Raw genomic sequence first — 17,123 nt, 5'->3', positions numbered from 1 at the left:
TCTCATACTCGGAGAAATCTATGAAATTCTCTGCGATAGCTTTTTTTCTGCAAGTCAAGCTGAACAACACTGAGGAAAAAACACTGCAGTATTTTTATTTATTCATTTTTTAGTGTCTTAATACTGAGCGGCTCACATCCACCAGTATCAGGGCCATCTTCTATAGATATACAGCTCAGACCCCCCCACCACCCACCTCCACGTCTGTACAGCAGGATTTACCACAAGCCTGCAAACAGCCTCCGTGCACGACTCGCAGAGCCAGGCTGCAGTCAATTATGTTGGAGTCTTTCATGTAATCTGTGCTGTTTGCTGCGCAGGAGGAGACGATGCAAAGACATAATGTTAGATAACAACATTATCTGGGGAGTCCCTGGGGGGAGGGGTGGGAGTAAGTAGTTCTAGGAAGTATTCATAATCACAATATCGGCAAAATCCTAAATGCTCCATAACGAATAAAGTTCCAGCTCACCCCTAAATTCAGATTTATGTGTCTTATGTCCGGTGCTTTTATTCATCTTGATGTCCAACCTTGCTCTGAGCAGTTTCATGCAGGAAATGTTTGTTTTCCAGCGGCGACATTCCCCAACCAGAAGGAGCGTGCCGCTAATAAACCCTCCAGCTCTGAAGCGTGGGAGAGTCATCGGGATTTACATCCTGTCACTGTCGCAGGCGTCAGCCCCTGGTTGTGGATGGAGGCATCCTCCTGTAGTGGCACAGCTGGTGGCGTAGTTCGATAGAAGGAAAATTGTGTAACCGGGTCGTGTTGCTAAGCAAATGCATTTTGGGGAGGCGGCTTTGAACACACGCACAAGATGAGAGCCGTTAACTTCATTGTTTTTAAGAGAATGCAGACAAACACAACAGAACAAGGAAAACCCTACCAAGACATGAATGTTTGAAACTATTTAAAGCAGATGGTTTCCTTCTGATTTCTGCAGTTGTCATTAAAGATGTTAAATGCAAAAACATCCAGTTCAAATATTTCATTTCTTCACAGAGACACGTTCCAGACCTGTGAATTGCAAACCAGTTTTTCCCAGTTAAGAGTTGGAAGGAGAAATTTCCAGAGATAGAAGTTTGCAAAGCAGAATCTGGCGCAGATGTGATGGTTTCTAATGTCAGGGTCACCTGAAGTTTACCGTCTGACCTCAGTGAAGTGTAGCAGCCTGCCAAAAGAGGCGCGGGGCTCAGCGCACAGCTGGGATATAAATCAAACACACCTCTCCTCACCTACATCTGGCTCATCCTCGGCTGGCTGAGGAGAGCAGAGGAACACCTGCTTATTGGTTGGAGAGCTAATGGGTCAACTTCAGATTTCCTTGTTAAAGTTTGACGTGTTTAATTACAAAGTTGCAGAAGAGCAGAAGTATTTTTCTGCCCTTATCTCTAATAAACTTATCAGCAGTTATAGGTGATAACGTTGCAGGTATAAGGTCTCACATCACTCCCCCTGACTGTGATCTTCCTGTTCCCCAAATATTTTGCTGATTTTGACCCCTTTGAGACTTTTTCTGAAGTGATCGGTCATCTGAAGCCTGCTGTGTGCTCCCTAGATGTCCCATCTGTACAACAAGGTCTTGGACGCTGTCAGGGACTGCTGAGTTTTAAACATGCCATCATTCTGCCGTCTGTCAAAGAAGCTTTAGGCCGATCCCTAAGCTGCCCTTTCTGTCTAAGATACTGGAGAAAGTTGTTTTCCACCATCTCCAGGCCCCGATGGAAATAAATACCTGACACGAATATCAGACTGAAATATTTCAGTCCAGTTTCGCAGCACAAAATCAGCACTTTGAAAGGTTTTTGATGATCTTTTAGTAATTGGAGATTCAACCATTTTCATGCTTTCAGCTGCTGCATTCGATACAGTGCATCGTGTTTCCTGGTCTGTGCACCGCAGAGATGTGTGTTAGAGGTGTGTGTGTTTCACAGGCAGAGGTTTTTCTGTCACGTTGGTGGGTTTTCATCATCACCTGCTCCACTCTCATGACCTCCATTCTTGGTCCTGTACTCTTTTCACTTTCTATGCTCCTGATTTCAATTTTCCAAAAATATGGAATTGAATTTCCTTGTTATGCATCTGACTCACAAATCTGTCTGCGTACCACGGCTCCTCTGACAGCTTTGCTGGACTCGCTGCCATGAAATCATGGCTGGCGCTAAACTCGTTGAACCTGAACAAGTGAAAAACTAAAGTGAGACTGTTCAGACCTCTGTAAATCACTCAGTTCTGCTTTCTCATCTGCAACTCCTGACGGTGCACCAGTTTCCTGTTTTGGGGGGGGTGGGGGCATGTAAATGAGAATGAACAGCTTGTAGAACTGGGGGAGACGTATATAGATGAGAACCGGAAACAGCGTGTTTGGCAGCGTGGTCCTGCTCCTGAAATTCGATACTTTATTTCCAATTGTTGGTTTTTAAGTCTTTAAATGCCTTCTTACCTTTCTGACCTTTTAACAATGCATGTTCCCAAAAGATCACTGAGGTCAGCTGAGCAGACACTTCTAGTTTCACAGATGAAAACATGCCCTTAAACTTCAGAACAGTCTGGGCAATTAAAACTCGCATCTTTAAATCTTGACATTTCATTTTTCTTTCATTTATTTATGTTCTGTTATGCAGCACTTTGGTCAACACTTGTTCTTAAAAGTGCTCATAAATAAACTGACTTGAGTTATTCGGTCATATCCAAACATGTGGCTTTGTGCATGAAGGGATGCAGATACGTGCCAGGAGCTTCGGTGAATGTCCACAAACGTCAGAATGGGAAAAATGAGGCGTCAGGATCTCTGAGTACTGCCTGAGCGTCACTCTTTATAAGAGTGTTGAGCAGAAAAGCATCTCTGCACATCTCTTAGCCCTGCACAGGTCGAAGCAGATATATGATGCAAAGGCTCACCTGAGCTAAACAAATCAGTGCGGCCTGATGAGGCTGCACGCCTGTTGTTGACAGCTCAGGATTCGCTGTCTGCGGCGTGAATCAGTGGACCCACCTGCCTTGTGCATATAGTCAGGACTAGTAGTGGTGTGATGCTTGGTGTTTTTTCTTGCTGCACTTTTGGCTTGTTAATACGAATCAGTCACGTTTTCCTTGCCACACACTGGCCTCAGTATTTCAGCTGCAGACACACTTTAATAACTATGGACGCTACTTTGAGTCAGATGCACAAAGTAAAAGCTGCCTCAAGTTGCTTCGGTGGACTTCAGTGGCAGGCTAGTCACCGTTTGCGTGGGGACCGTCGCTGACATAAACCCAGTGTCAAAAATTGCAGTTCCTCTAACGTCCACTTGAATCTGGCTTCAAACATGAGACTCGGACGTTAAAAACACAGCAGAAATAAACACGTTACAGCCTGATACACTGCAACATGTTGTGGTGTCTATAGCTAATTTCTGTCTTTATAACAACTTTCAGCTCCGCTAATTTGAGCCACTTAATTAGACTCTGTTCTGACAAATAATATGGCTTCAAAATGACTTGTTGTGAGGTAATTGCATGCTTATCTAGATGTTATTTAGCAGGTGTCTGTGTCTTTGCAATGCATCGATGCATCTAACCAGGCTTGCTGGTGTTCTCCCTTTTCTCCACTCTACCCTTCATCCAAAGACTGTCGCCTCTGTTTTCAGTAAAATCAGGATGAAAACAGCCATCAAGCTAAAGCGGAGTTTGCAAAATGACATTTCAGAAACCAGTGGGTGACTCCACTGTGACCACGAGTTTCACACAGTCTGTGATCTGAACCCGTCAAACAGTCCTGAAGAGAGGACTGATTTGAACGTCCTCACTTTGAAAGAAATGTCCTTTTCCCAAGGTCTTAAACTCACTTCGGTCCTCATAAAGCTAGCTGTGCAAACACACAGACACACACATTGTCTCCCACACACTCACGCTGTGCTTCTCGCAAACACGCACTGCACACCCACATTCACATATACTGTACACCCACACACACACACATATACACACACACTCACACTGCTGTTGCCATGAGTCACCCTCATGTGACTCTGTGTGTGTGTGTGTGCGTGTGTGCGTGTGTGTGTGTGTGTGTGTTTGCTAGCTTGGCACTGCCCACGTTAGCTTCTGTGCCAGCTTCACGGGTGTCTTAGATTAACACTGAAGAGCCTCTTTGATGATGAAACACACGCCCGTCGCATAGATTGCTCCTCTTTTCTCTTCTCTCTTCGTCTCCTTTATTTATCAATAAGTTGATTGATCTTCTGTGTCGCAGCGTTTCTCTTAGCAGTAATCTGCATCAGTCTGTCCGAGATGTCTCTGTTGAGGCATTAAACACAGTGAACTGCTAGGTGACCACAGTATGATGGTCTAATACATTTTGTCCAGTTTCATCTGGATTAACCCAGTTCATGACAGGTAGTTCAGGAAACGTGGTTTTGTTTTGTCCCTTTTTCTGTTTATTCTGCTTTGATCCAATTGTTCCACGTTGTTTTTGTTTGGCCAATTAAAAGTGATTTCAATGTGAGTGTGCAGCTAAATCCATAAAACATGAAAGAGAATCCCAATCAGTCATTTGGAGTCAGTGGGGAGAAAGAACTCCCTCTGAATGGGAGTAGGCCGAAAGACAGAAAAGAAGAGTGTTTTATTTGGTTTTACTCTGGATTAAGTCTTTTCCCTAACTTTACATGTGTTGGTCTGAACATCCCATTTGGTTTGATTTGGTCCACTTCATCTGAATCTGTGATTTGTTCAGACTGGGTTGTTCCACTTAGGCCAGATTAGCACCAGCTGCTCTTTTATTCCACTTTTCCGGTTTTAGTCCATTTTATTCTGGGTTAAGCCAAATTCCTATTGGCTTTGTTTAACTGGTGCGACTCATTCCTTTTGTTTGCTTTAGTTCTGTTTAGTCTGGAGCCTGTCAGCTGGATAAGTGGAAGAAGATGGACGGATGGATGGATGGATGGATGGATGGATGGATGGATGGATGGATGGATGGATGGATGGATGGACGGATGGATGGACGGACGGACGAATGGATGGATGGATGGATGGATGAATGGATAGATGGATGGATGGACGAATGGATGGATGGATGGATGGATAGATGGATGGATAGATGGATGGATGGACGGATGGATGGATGGATGGATGGATAGATGGATGGATGGATGGATGGACGAATGGATGGATGGACGAATGGATGGATGGATGGACGGATGGACGGATGGACGGACGAATGGATAGATGGACGAATGGATAGATGGACGAATGGATAGATGGACGAATGGATGGATGGACGAATGGATGGATGGACGAATGGATGGATGGATGGATGGACGAATGGATGGATGGATGAATGGATGGATGGACGAATGGATGGATGGATGGACGAATGGATGGATGGATGGATGGATGAATGGATGGATGGATGGACGGATGGATGAACGGATGGATGGATGGATGGATGGATGGATGGATGGATGGATGGATGAACGGATGGATGGATGGATGGTTTTGCTGGGTTTCTTCAAGCTTAGACCCAGTTAGGTGCAGTTGAACTTTTGTTCCACTGTGTTTGGGTTGTAACTGTGATTAGGCCATTTAATAAATGTCAGTAACATTCTTTTGTGGTTTGTTTTATTGGAGTTTGCTACAGTTTTGGTCTTTTTCATTCAGTTTGTATTTATCTGACTTAGTCTTGCTGATCCAGCTGATTGACTCTGTTCAAAGGGTTTAATTTGACCCTTTTGATGTGTTTAGTTTGTTTTTATGTAAGGTCCAGTTTTGTGGTTTGATTTTTGGAGGTGGATATTCTGGACAGAGGGATGATGAGGATAGAGCTGCCGGGCGGGAGGAAAACAGGAAGATCTGAGAGAAGATTCATGGATATAGTGAAAAAGGACCTGCAGAGTGTTGGTGTGATGGAGTGAGATGGAGGTAGAGATTTATCTGATTATGGTCGATTTGAACAAACTCGTTCCAGTTCATTGCAGTCAGGATTAGGCCAGTTTGCTCTGGTTTGGTCCAGTTTGTCAGGTTTGACACTCTGGTAAAGTGTGGTTTGTTCTGTCAGTTTGTCCGGTTTAGTCAGTGTGCAGCTATTTTATCTGAATCTATTCATCTTTCTCTTTTCCCTTTCTTCCAGTTTGCTCTTTAACCTCCTTTCCTTCCTTTCCCTTCTCTTCCTCCCCACCTCACCATCTGTCCAACAGATTTCCTTTCTTCTTTTCCTTTTCTTTAAGTCCATTCTTCCGCCTTCTTGCCGTCCTGATTCTGTTCTCAGTTGTTTGGATCAAGTTTCCTCCTCCTTCTCTGTATCCCACAGCTTCTCTCCCACCTTCTGTTTCATTATTTCAGCGTGATTTCACCTGAAATCAGCAGCATCTGCAGATGGATAACCCGTCCTCTCGTTCTCCTCGTGTTTTTGTCTCTTTCCTCGCAGTGTGGAGGGCGACTCTCAGTGTCCGGAGGCACTCACCTTTTCTGATTCATCCTTTGGCCATCCACCTCCCTTCCATCGCTATAGCAACAGCCCCCTCTCCAGCCCCTGTGACCCCTACGGCTCTCCCTCCTCCGGTGGGCCCCTGGGAGCCTCCCACACACATACACAGGTACCGACCCTAAAACACATGCACCGTCTATCTGCAGCTACTAAAGGTGTCTGAAGTTTATTCTGAAGCTTATGAAAGGAGGTGTCGCCTTCAGCCACATTTGTAAAAATCCTAATCCCCTCTGTGAAGAGCTCGGTGGCCCCGTTCTGCTGTAGTGGGACATTTAAGGTGGAAGGGCTCGCTTCAAATGAACACAAAGTTGATCTAAACCAGCAAACATGGTTGAAACAGCAGCGATATCTCGTGGGTCACCGGGGCAGGGGAACAGATGTTGATGCTGTATGACAGAGGTCAAACCGTGGATCAAATTATTCCAACGAATAAATTACACACATTGATCTCTTTTTTTAATCCAACGTTCGGCTGAGAGATAATTAAACTAAACCATTTACTTTTTTTTTGACCAAATTAACAGTCTGACAGTAAAACCTGTATCAGTGGATTATGTGTACTGTCTCCCTGAAGTTACCCTGAATAAATAAAAGCAGAAGTAAATCAAATCTGATTACATGTCTTCTCATCATGTCCTCTTCCAGGGCAGCTCACCCATCTCGCCCCCCAGCCCAGCGAGCCTCGCCTGGGCTCAGCGCAGCCGACACCAGCCAGCCAGCCTGGCGCTCCGCAAGCAAGAGGAGGAGGAGAGCAAACGCTGCAAGGCTCTATCTGACAGCTATGAGCTCTCTACAGACCTCCAGGACAAGAAGGTACAATGCCACAACAAGTCGGCCTCACAAGTAACACCTCTAAAAACACCACTGGAGCGGTTCCTGTGAGAGGTTTTCCATGTAATCGCCTCCATTACAAAGCAGCCTTTTCAATCACCCGCAGGGTAGAGGACACATCAGGACACCTTTATTTTCTGCCCTTCCTTTTATCCGTAATGCACACAGAGGCAGAGACACAGCAACGTGGAGCATGGACCAATAAGGAGGTTTACATAGGGAAGAGAAAAATTAGTGAAATAATATGTATTTACTTTCAAATGAAGCAAAAGTAAAGGTATATAGTTAGAAATGTTAGCAGCTAAGGAGCAGAGCTGCCTTTGGAGGCACGAGGCGTCATTTAACAAACCTCCTTATTGGTCCGTGCTCCTTTTGTTTCCACTGCAGTTTAGGAACCGTCAGATGTGCCGAGCGGTGTAATAATTTTCGGTTTACTCACTAAAAACACAAAACTACACACATCGTAACACGCAACATCACAAAGGTTCGCTGAAAGTTTCTGCTGTTTTGTTTCCTGTTTCCTGTAAATGCAAAGATCGTTTCTGCTCTTCCCTCTCTGTTTGGTTGCGTGATCGTACGGCCTGATAGGTGGAGATGCTTGAGAGGAAGTACGGGGGCCCGTTCGTGTCCCGGCGGGCAGCGAAGACGATCCAGACGGCGTTCAGGCAGTATCGCATGAACAAGAACTTTGAGAGGCTTCGCAGCTCCGCCTCAGAGAGCAGGATGACCCGCCGCATCATCCTGTCCAACATGAGGATGCAGGTACACACACTCTCACACACACTTGTAAAAAAGCACATAATGAAACACACCAGGTTCTGCTCGGTTTGTTCTAATGATGCGTTGTTTCTTCGGTGGCTGCAGTACTCATTTGATGAGCGTCAACCACAGGGTCAGGGACCGCCAGGTCAGCAGGGCTCAGAGGACGCCGGAGATGTGGACGACTCCTTCTCTAAGCAGGTAGAGATGTTTGAGCATCTTCAACAGTCATGAAAAATGTTTAAAGAACACGGTCTGAAGTACACATGTGCAAAACGTGCACAGCATTATTACAATAAAGGAATATAATTATAATTCATTCATAAAAGAGTTTGTTGATACATAGTAATTATTATTCCTCAGGCAAAAAAGGATGTGGGGGTATTGTTATTACCCCACCAAGCTGCAAGGATGGGTGGATGGATGGGCGGGGGCTGCGTGGACAGAGCGGGGGGGGCTGCAACGTAAAACGAGGCAATCTTCAAATTGATGCCATAGGTGTAGCTACTAAAACTCTTAGACGAGTTCAGATCTAAGTAACCTTGGCCTACCTGAGTTCAGAGGTAAAATCTTCTGAAAATCTTGTGAATGAAATAACTTGACAACGAGGTGACGTAGGATTTTGAAATTGATGCCATAGGTGTGTCTGCTTGGTGAAGTTTATCGAGTAAAACACCTTCATGAACCTAAAGAAGTCCAGTTGCTTCTTTTTAAGTCCTCAAAAGGTCTGAGTTATAGCTCAGGACCATCTGACCTTTTAAAAGTAATATGTAAAGTTTCAAAAGTAATCTCAGACTTGCTGCTGATCAATGAAAATAAACTCATTTTGTCATAATCTGTACATTTTTTAGTTCACACATAATACTATCTAGATTATTAAAGTCTTTGAGTCTTTGAGATTCTCCAAAGCTGAAACAAAACTGCTCAGTTTGGTTTATAAAGCTACTAAATCAGAGGTTGCCAGTAAATACAATAGGAATCTGGGGGAAGCTTTATTTTCAGCAGTTAACCTCTAGAAGTGTTTGAATATTCTGAGTTTAAAAGGGAGAAAATCTCTGCTAAATGCTGGATGGTCTTAAAAGAGTCGCGATTATTGGAAAATGAATTGGCCCAGACAAGGATCCCTGTGGAGCCCCACAAACAAGCTTTCAACTACAGGACTGTTAGCAGCTGCTGTCCCAGCTGTCAGGGCAGCAATTAACACTGAAACAGTCACTGAAGTGCAGGTTTGGAAGTAAATGTTCATTGATTGGGGCCAATGGATGCTGAGGAATCTCCGTCCTCTGAGACAGGAGATGTGTTTCAAAGTTTTAGAAAATGCTAATAGGCGGACCTTAACATATTTGTATGCGTAGATGTTTCAAATTAAAAGCCCGCAGGATTGTGCAGGAACTGTTACCTTGAGCCTAAAACCGAACAAATAAATATCCGCGTAGGCGAGGCACTCAGTGTGAGGATTGGTGGAGTCATTCTTTTCCTGATAAGCAGAAAAGTAATCGTTTTAATCCTTTCCTAACCAGAAACGATTTTCTGTTTTTGCCCCTTTCCTGACTCATCTTCCATTTTTGTGCCTCCGAGTACTCATGTCATTTGCAAACATGATTTTATCCTTTTTTATGCAAATGACACACACAGATGTATATTATATTAAAAACTAACAAAGAAGTCAGCCTAACTCAGATGATATCTTGTATATCTGTTATAAAGTGCTGGATGTCCCAGAGTTTCCTGAAGCTAAATGAAAATGAATCAGAAGTGATTAGAGCGGATCCCCGGGAGTCTCTTCCCATCCTGCGGCAGATTCTTGGCCGTCTCTCAGCAAAGGTCAAACAAACAGAAAGAAACATGAGTGCAGATTTCCACAGCCGTCTTTCTCCTGACAGGAGTTGTGCAGCGATTTTCTTCTTCTGACCTTCTCATCGTCAGCTCGGGATATTTTTTCTCTTTATATTTTCTCTGTATTTTCTGTGTCGTGACGTTACGTTCGTGCACTGCAGGTTAAGTCCTTGGCAGACTCCATGGACGACTCCCTCACCTGCCAGTCCGGCCGTGAAGACTCACAGGAAGCGGGAGGAGATGGAGAGGAGGACGATGACGAGGACGAAGAGGAGGGCGATGAGGAGGAAGAAGAGGAGGAGGAAGAAGGGGAAGAGGACGAGGAGGAAGACGAGGAGGAAGACTACAGACAGTGTGCGTGGCGCAACAGCACGACATCTTCCCGACGTGCTGCGGGCCGGACGGGGGGAGGAGGGGGGAGGGCGGGGGCAGGAGGAGGTGCCTCCATGCATGAGGACAGCACCGCTACCTCCTTCAGTGATGTCACCCTGTACATGGATGAAGGCTGCCTCCCCTCCTCGCCGCTGTCCCGTCCCGCCTCCAGCTCTGATACAGAGTACTGGGGAGGAGGGGGAGGAGGAAGTGCAGGGGGGAGAGAAGACAGCAGGGAGACGGAGGGAGGCAGCAACACGAGCCGGAGGAGCAGCACCCCCTGCACAGAGTGTCGGGGCGAGTACAGAGGCAGGGGTGGAGGAGGAGGACATCTCCCCGTCCTGACCATCGAACCGCCCAGCGACAGCTCAGTGGACATGAGCGACAGGTCAGCAGCACTTAAACGTCTCGTTTCACTTTCTGGATGAACTCGTTCAGAATCTGCATGAAAACAGACGCAGACGCGAGCGTCCTCACCAGGGGGCGCTGTAGGACAAGGCCACATGCACGGTCAAAACACAAAATTCCTGCAAGACGTTTGAAATTAGTCAATACTTCACATGAACACATGAAGTCCATATTTAAAAGATGAGCTTCCAGCTCGTCACTGTTGACCCTTAGAAACACTGCAGGAACTTTAATGAATGATTCAGTGTAGAGCTGGGCGATATGAGATTGTTTATCACGATATGTTTTTTTCATTTCAGGCGATAACGATATCTATCACGATATAAGCCAAATAACTATATTTGTAAGATTTAAATGTGCCGTTGCTCACAAGTAAAATGTGAAATAATCAGCAGCTTGTTTTGATTTAAATATTTATTTCCCATAATAAGTTCAACAGGGTAGATGTACTTAAGGAACATGAGACTTTTTCAGATAAATAAAGGCAAATATTGCAAACTACACAAAAGGCAATTATTAATTCTAAAAATAAAATAAATCATCTGTTTTCTCTTCGGTCACGCTCTCGGTTGATTTTTCTCTAGTCGGCACACTCATTTCCTCCATTACCCGGGCGGCACGGCGGCTGGCGGCTTCCCAAACAAATACACATGTGCGGCTTGGCACTTGTGCTGTACGTAACAAGTCACGTGACGTGACGCTGCAGCTGGGATTGGTTCGGCTCTGCGCTACTTAATTTGGATTGGCTGTTCTTTTTTATGTTTTTTAAGAGAACAAGAGCGGTGAGGCCTATCGCAATAGTTTAATTTTTCTATCGAGAAAAAGTTATTTCGCAATACATATCGTTCTCGTTCTATCGCCCAGCTCTACTTCACCGTCAAGCCTGGAAGCTACGTTCACCTTTTAAAGGAGGTCTAAATGAAAGTGAGACTTTATTAAAGTGCCTGAACCCTGCTGTGTTTCTAATGTAGTGATTTTACTCATATGTTTATAGGCTCAACCTCTAGTTTTACTTTATATAACAGCCTGTATTTTTCCATTCCACATCCTTACAATCCTCCGTCAGTATGATTACCGCTTTGCTCCATTAGAATCAGGTGACTAGAAGATGTGCAGTCATAATTCATTGTATCGTTCCCATCTTCAGGTCAGAGCGAGGGTCTATCGGACGCCTGGTGTACGAACAGGAGCCGTCAGGAGTCGAGCGGGGAGGAAGTGGGGAGAGGGATAGGAGGGGGGGAGGAGTGGAAGGTGAAAGCGGAGAAGATGAGCGAGGAGGAGGAGGCGGAGGAAGCAGCGAAGCCGAATCTCCGCAGGGAACCATCAAACACAAACCCAACGGCCGCTCGGTCGCCACGGCGCAGGGACAGACTCGCAGCCCCTCCAACGTCCCCCTGCCGATGCCTTCGGCCCGCACCCTGCCCTCGCACCCGCTCCCTCACCCACTCCAGCACCCCCACCCTCACCCTTCACCCATCCCCCACCTCCCCACCATCCTCGACCACCACCCTCAGTACACCCAGCATCACATGATGCACATGCACCACGGACACGGCGGCAGCCCTTACATGCAGCACGCTCACCACTTCGCCCAGCACCACTACCACCACCTGCACCATCAACACCACCACCTCCCTCACGCTTACCCCGAACCCCCTTCTTCCCCGCTGCCATCTCCCGTACCGCCCCTCACACCTCTCTCCCCCCTGCCACCGCTGACGCCCTCGCCGCTGTCCTCGTCCTCCTCTGCGCTCCAAAGCATGGAGGCGCAGCAGCACCACGCTCACCACCCCCACCTCCACCACCACCACCTGCTCTGCTCTGATGGAGACAACGAGAGCGTCAACTCCACCACCACCAACTCCAACGATGACACAACGGTCAACAACTGCAGCTCCGGCTCCTCGTCCCGCGACAGCCTCCGGGAGCCAATCGGAGGAGCTGCGCTGGGAAAGCAGACCTATCAAAGGGAGAGCCGTCATAGCTGGGACTCACCTGCGTTCAACAACGACGTGGTGCAGCGGCGGCAGTACCGCATTGGACTCAACTTATTCAACAAGTAAGAACGTCTGCAAACATAATCCAGAAGACTCAGAGCAATAATCGGCCTCCTGTGAGTTCAAAGAATCCAGGCATAAGTCAGATCAGTAACACCTGATGTCAGACACAAAAGTACAACATGGAGGAAACTGTCTGCTCATACTGCAGCAAACAGAACAACATATGTAACCCAGCCCCAGTGTGCGATCAGGGCTGCTTAGTGTCAGACCATCTCTTCTTCGTCTGACAACAGTTCAGAGCCTTCTTGGTTGTGTCCTTATTTCTGAGCAGGGGGGTGGAGAGATAAGCACCCACACTGTTAGCAGCAGTGTCATTCAATTTAATTTTATTTCTACAGCTCCAAATCACAATAACAGTCGCCTCAAGGCGCTTTATATTGTACAGTAGATCCTACAATAATAGATACAGAGAAAAACCCAACAATCATATGACCCCCTATGAGCAGCACTTTGGCGACAGTGGGAAGGAAAAACTCCCTTTTAACAGGAAGAAACCTCCAGCAGAACCAGGCTCAGGGAGGGGCGGGGCCATCTGCTGGGATTGGTTGGGGTGAGAGAAGGAGGACAGGATAAAGACATGCTGTGGAAGAGAGACAGAGATGAATAACAAGCATGATTCAATGCAGAGAGGTCTGTTAACACATAGTGAGCTTGGAACTTCCTCAGAGTGTCTGGACGACGCTCTGAGGAAGTTAGTGAGTCGTGTTGTTAGAATGTTTCATTCAGCATTAATGATGCCTTCATAGACGTTTAAGTTACCCGTACTGTTGTTGATAACAAGTTAGATGTTAGCTTTAAATGTTAGATCGTGTGGAGGGGCTGAAGAGAGCACTGCCATCCAGTGTTGGTTTTTAACCTGGTCCCATGTGTACAGAGAATTCTCTGGACTCTCTGAATGTTTTACTGAAATTAAGTTTCTAAGTTTAGAGGAGTTTTTTTTATGTATCAGAATTTTAAAAAGCCAAAATATTAGACTTCTCAGCAGCGTAGAACGGAGCAACCAATAAAAACAAGACAACCAATAAAAAGAATTTCAGTCCCAGAGCAAACAACTTAAGAGGCCGTGTTTCCTCTGGTCTACAGGAAGCCAGAGAAGGGGATCCAGTACCTGATCGAGAGGGGGTTTGTGTCAGACACGCCAGTGGGCATCGCCCGCTTCATCCTGGAGAGGAAAGGCCTGAGCAGGCAGATGATCGGAGAGTTTCTGGGAAGCCGGCAGCAGTTCAACAAAGACGTCCTTGAGTGAGTGCAAATGTTAAAGTCCTTTCAGTGAATGTTTTACTGTGGACAGGTGTCTGCGTTTATGTGGTTACAAGGTAGGCTTGTCCTAACTGAGCGATAATTATTGAAAACAGTGAAAGTTTAGCTTTGACTGGGCTGAAAGACATACCTTCACAGGGTGGTGAAGCAGAAAGAAAGCTGCAGTCTATCTAAAGCCAGGGAGGAAAGCTGGCAGTGAATGTGTTTATCATTAACAGCACAGAAAGATCTGACTGTAATTAAAGTATCCAGTGACTTAAGTCTGCTTTTACAGATCGTTTCAGCTGCAGCTCTCACAGTCTGAGAGAAATGACTGAGAACATGAACAAAGCCTGTAATACATCACTGTGTTGAATCATATCATCCCATCCAATAAATTCATCCATGCACGGATTTGTATTTTTTATTGATATTTACTGAGAAAGACGACTTTAGATAACCTCTAACTCTTCAGGACATCCTGCTACCTCGGGGGGATCTTCTGGAAATGCTGACACTGTTTTCCAGAGAACTGGTGGGTCAATAGGCAGTGGTTTCATATCTTATCTTAAACATACCATGCTCTGCACCAGGTAAGGCGGTATGAGCGGTGATGTACCTCAGAGAATCATTAACTACCTTCATAGTATTGAAACACAGCCTTAAACCTGAAGGGACCACATTAAACCCCGACTCCTGCTTCACAGGCCTCTGAGCTGTCAGGAGTAGGTGAAGACGAGGCTTAAGGAATGCGTTTGTGGATAATGATCAGCGTTTTCTGTCTCTTTCTTTAGCTGTGTCCTGGATGAGATGGATTTCTCAGGGATGGATCTGGACGACGCTCTGAGGAAGTTCCAAGCTCAGATCAAAGTTCAGGGTGAAGCCCAGCGGGTGGAGCGGCTGGTGGAGGCCTTCAGGTATTAAACGGCGTCGCGGAGGGTTTGATCAAATATCAAAGAGCTGAGTCGTCTGTGCAGTTTGTGATGCTCCCCTTTCTCTCGCTCTGCAGTCAGCGATACTGCGTTTGTAACCCGGTGCTGATCCGGCAGTTCCAGAATCCAGACACCATCTTTATCCTGGCCTTTGCCATCATCCTCCTCAACACAGACATGTACAGCCCCAACGTGAAGCCGGAGAGGAAGATGAAGCTCGAGGACTTCATCAAGAACCTGCGTGGTCCGTATAGCAGCGCCCCCATAATCAGTCTGAAACGATGCAGGGCTGTAAAATGTTAAAATCAGTGTTTGAGTCTGAGAGCAGCAGAAATGCTGCAGGCTGTCGTCATGTAAAACCTCATAAACCTGCAACAAATAAATGGTAAAACTACAGTTTAGGAAAGAGGCTGAAACCTCTTGACCTCCTCCTGGTGTGGACAATGTCCGCTCCATGTTAAAGGATTTTTTATCCGCTTGAAGCATTATTTAACCGTTAGCATGTGGCTAAAACAACACAGCAGTTTGCTGTTCATTCTCATGTCATTTAACTGATGAGATCCAGAATGAAACACTCGGTGCAGCACTGCAGTGTGCTCTGAAGCTAAGAGTGAAACTTTGCTGGTGTTTGTGCTGTTTCTGTCTGTGACTCATCAATTTAGCCAAAACGCTTAACGTCAGATTTTTAGAGAATGACACATTTTTGTCTGACGACAGCTGGAACAAATCTGACTAAGCATGGCACAGACAGTCACTGAGATCACAGTCGCAGACAGCAGCCAGCCATGTGGATGAACTGAGGAAAGGAAGCACCGGATGATAAAACAGGAGTAAACATTGTGCCTGCACAAAAGATACATGTCAAACTCTTACCTGTGATCCCAACAGGTGTCGATAATGGTCAAGACATTCCCCGGGACCTGCTGGTGGCGATCTATGGAAGAATCCAGAAGTGGGAGCTTAGGACAAACGATGACCACGTGTCCCAGGTCCAGGCGGTGGAGAGGATGGTGGTCGGCAAGAAACCCGTAAGACGCTCTTACACCCCGAGATGAAAATATCTGTTACACTGCACAAAGGTTCCAGGTGGATGCTTTTAAAAATAGCATCATGATGGGTTTTTATTTATAACTTAACTTTATAGCAACAGCAAAGCTTTTGATTTAGCCAAAATCCAAATCCACGCATTTATCACATCCAGACTGGACTACTGTAACTCCCTCTACTTGGGCCTCCAACATTCGTCTCTTTACCGGCTTCAGGTAGTTCAGAATGCAGCTGCGCGTCTCTTGACAGGTACAAGAATCTATGAACACATCACTCCAATTTTAGCCAACTTACACTGGCTCCCTGTTAAATATCGTATCGATTTTAAAATTCTTTTGTTCACTTTTAATATTCTAAATAATTTAGCGCCCAGCTATCTTTCCGAACTCCTCCACTTGTACAATCACAATAGAGCACAAAGATCGTCCAATCAGATGCTCCTAGCTCAACCCAGGTCTCGACTGAAGTCGAGAGGTGACCGGGCCTTTGCAACCGTAGCACCTGGAATAACCTCCCTGTTCATGTTCGTACCGCCGAGTCTATTCAGTCTTTTAAATCACATGGATGGATGGATTCAAATTCAAAATTTATTTGTATAGCACATTTGAAAACAGAACTGACCAAAGTGCTTTACAATCGGTAGAGATGGATGGACGGATGGATGGATGGATGGATGGATGGATGGATGGATGGACGGACGGATGGATGGATGGATGGATGGACGGATGGATGGACGGATGGACGGATGGATGGATGGATGGATGGACGGGTGGGTGGGTGGATGGATGGACGGATGGACGGACGGATGGACGGATGGATGGACGGGTGGGTGGGTGGGTGGGTGGATGGATGGATGGATGGACGGATGGATGGACGGATGGACGGACGGATGGATGGATGGACGGACGGATGGATGGACGGGTGGACGGGTGGGTGGGTGGATGGATGGATGGGTGGATGGACGGATGGACGGGTGGGTGGATGGATGGACGGATGGACGGATGGATGGACGGACGGGTGGGTGGATGGGTGGATGGACGGATGGACGGATGGATGGACGGATGGACGGGTGGGTGGGTGGGTGGATGGATGGACGGACGGACGGACGGATGGATGGACGGACGGACGGACGGATGGATGGACGGATGGACGGGTGGGTGGGTGGGTGGATGGATGGA

At 46.4% G+C, this 17,123-nt stretch overlaps 1 protein-coding gene across 1 annotated transcript in view; it reads left to right on the top strand.

Annotated features, from left to right (window-relative positions):
• Positions 1-17,123, top strand: part of LOC308407343 (IQ motif and SEC7 domain-containing protein 1-like) — a gene marked incomplete at its 3' end in the record, with an annotated part of 75,262 nt that overhangs the window by 40,310 nt on the left and 17,829 nt on the right. Inside the window, exons 2-11 of the mRNA XM_080898908.1 lie at positions 6,402-6,570; positions 7,107-7,274; positions 7,881-8,054; positions 8,157-8,252; positions 10,049-10,647; positions 11,815-12,726; positions 13,811-13,969; positions 14,761-14,883; positions 14,976-15,142; positions 15,787-15,926. Of these exons, the coding sequence (XP_080755034.1) occupies positions 6,402-6,570; positions 7,107-7,274; positions 7,881-8,054; positions 8,157-8,252; positions 10,049-10,647; positions 11,815-12,726; positions 13,811-13,969; positions 14,761-14,883; positions 14,976-15,142; positions 15,787-15,926 (2,707 nt within the window). The remainder of the gene's footprint in view (positions 1-6,401; positions 6,571-7,106; positions 7,275-7,880; positions 8,055-8,156; positions 8,253-10,048; positions 10,648-11,814; positions 12,727-13,810; positions 13,970-14,760; positions 14,884-14,975; positions 15,143-15,786; positions 15,927-17,123) is intronic.

Source organism: Rhamphochromis sp. 'chilingali', assembly GCF_963969265.1.
Source record: "Rhamphochromis sp. 'chilingali' genome assembly, chromosome: 12".
NCBI lineage: Eukaryota > Metazoa > Chordata > Actinopteri > Cichliformes > Cichlidae > Rhamphochromis > Rhamphochromis sp. 'chilingali'.
Note: the sequence above shows the minus strand (reverse complement) of the source record. Positions and strands in the feature narration are given on the sequence as shown.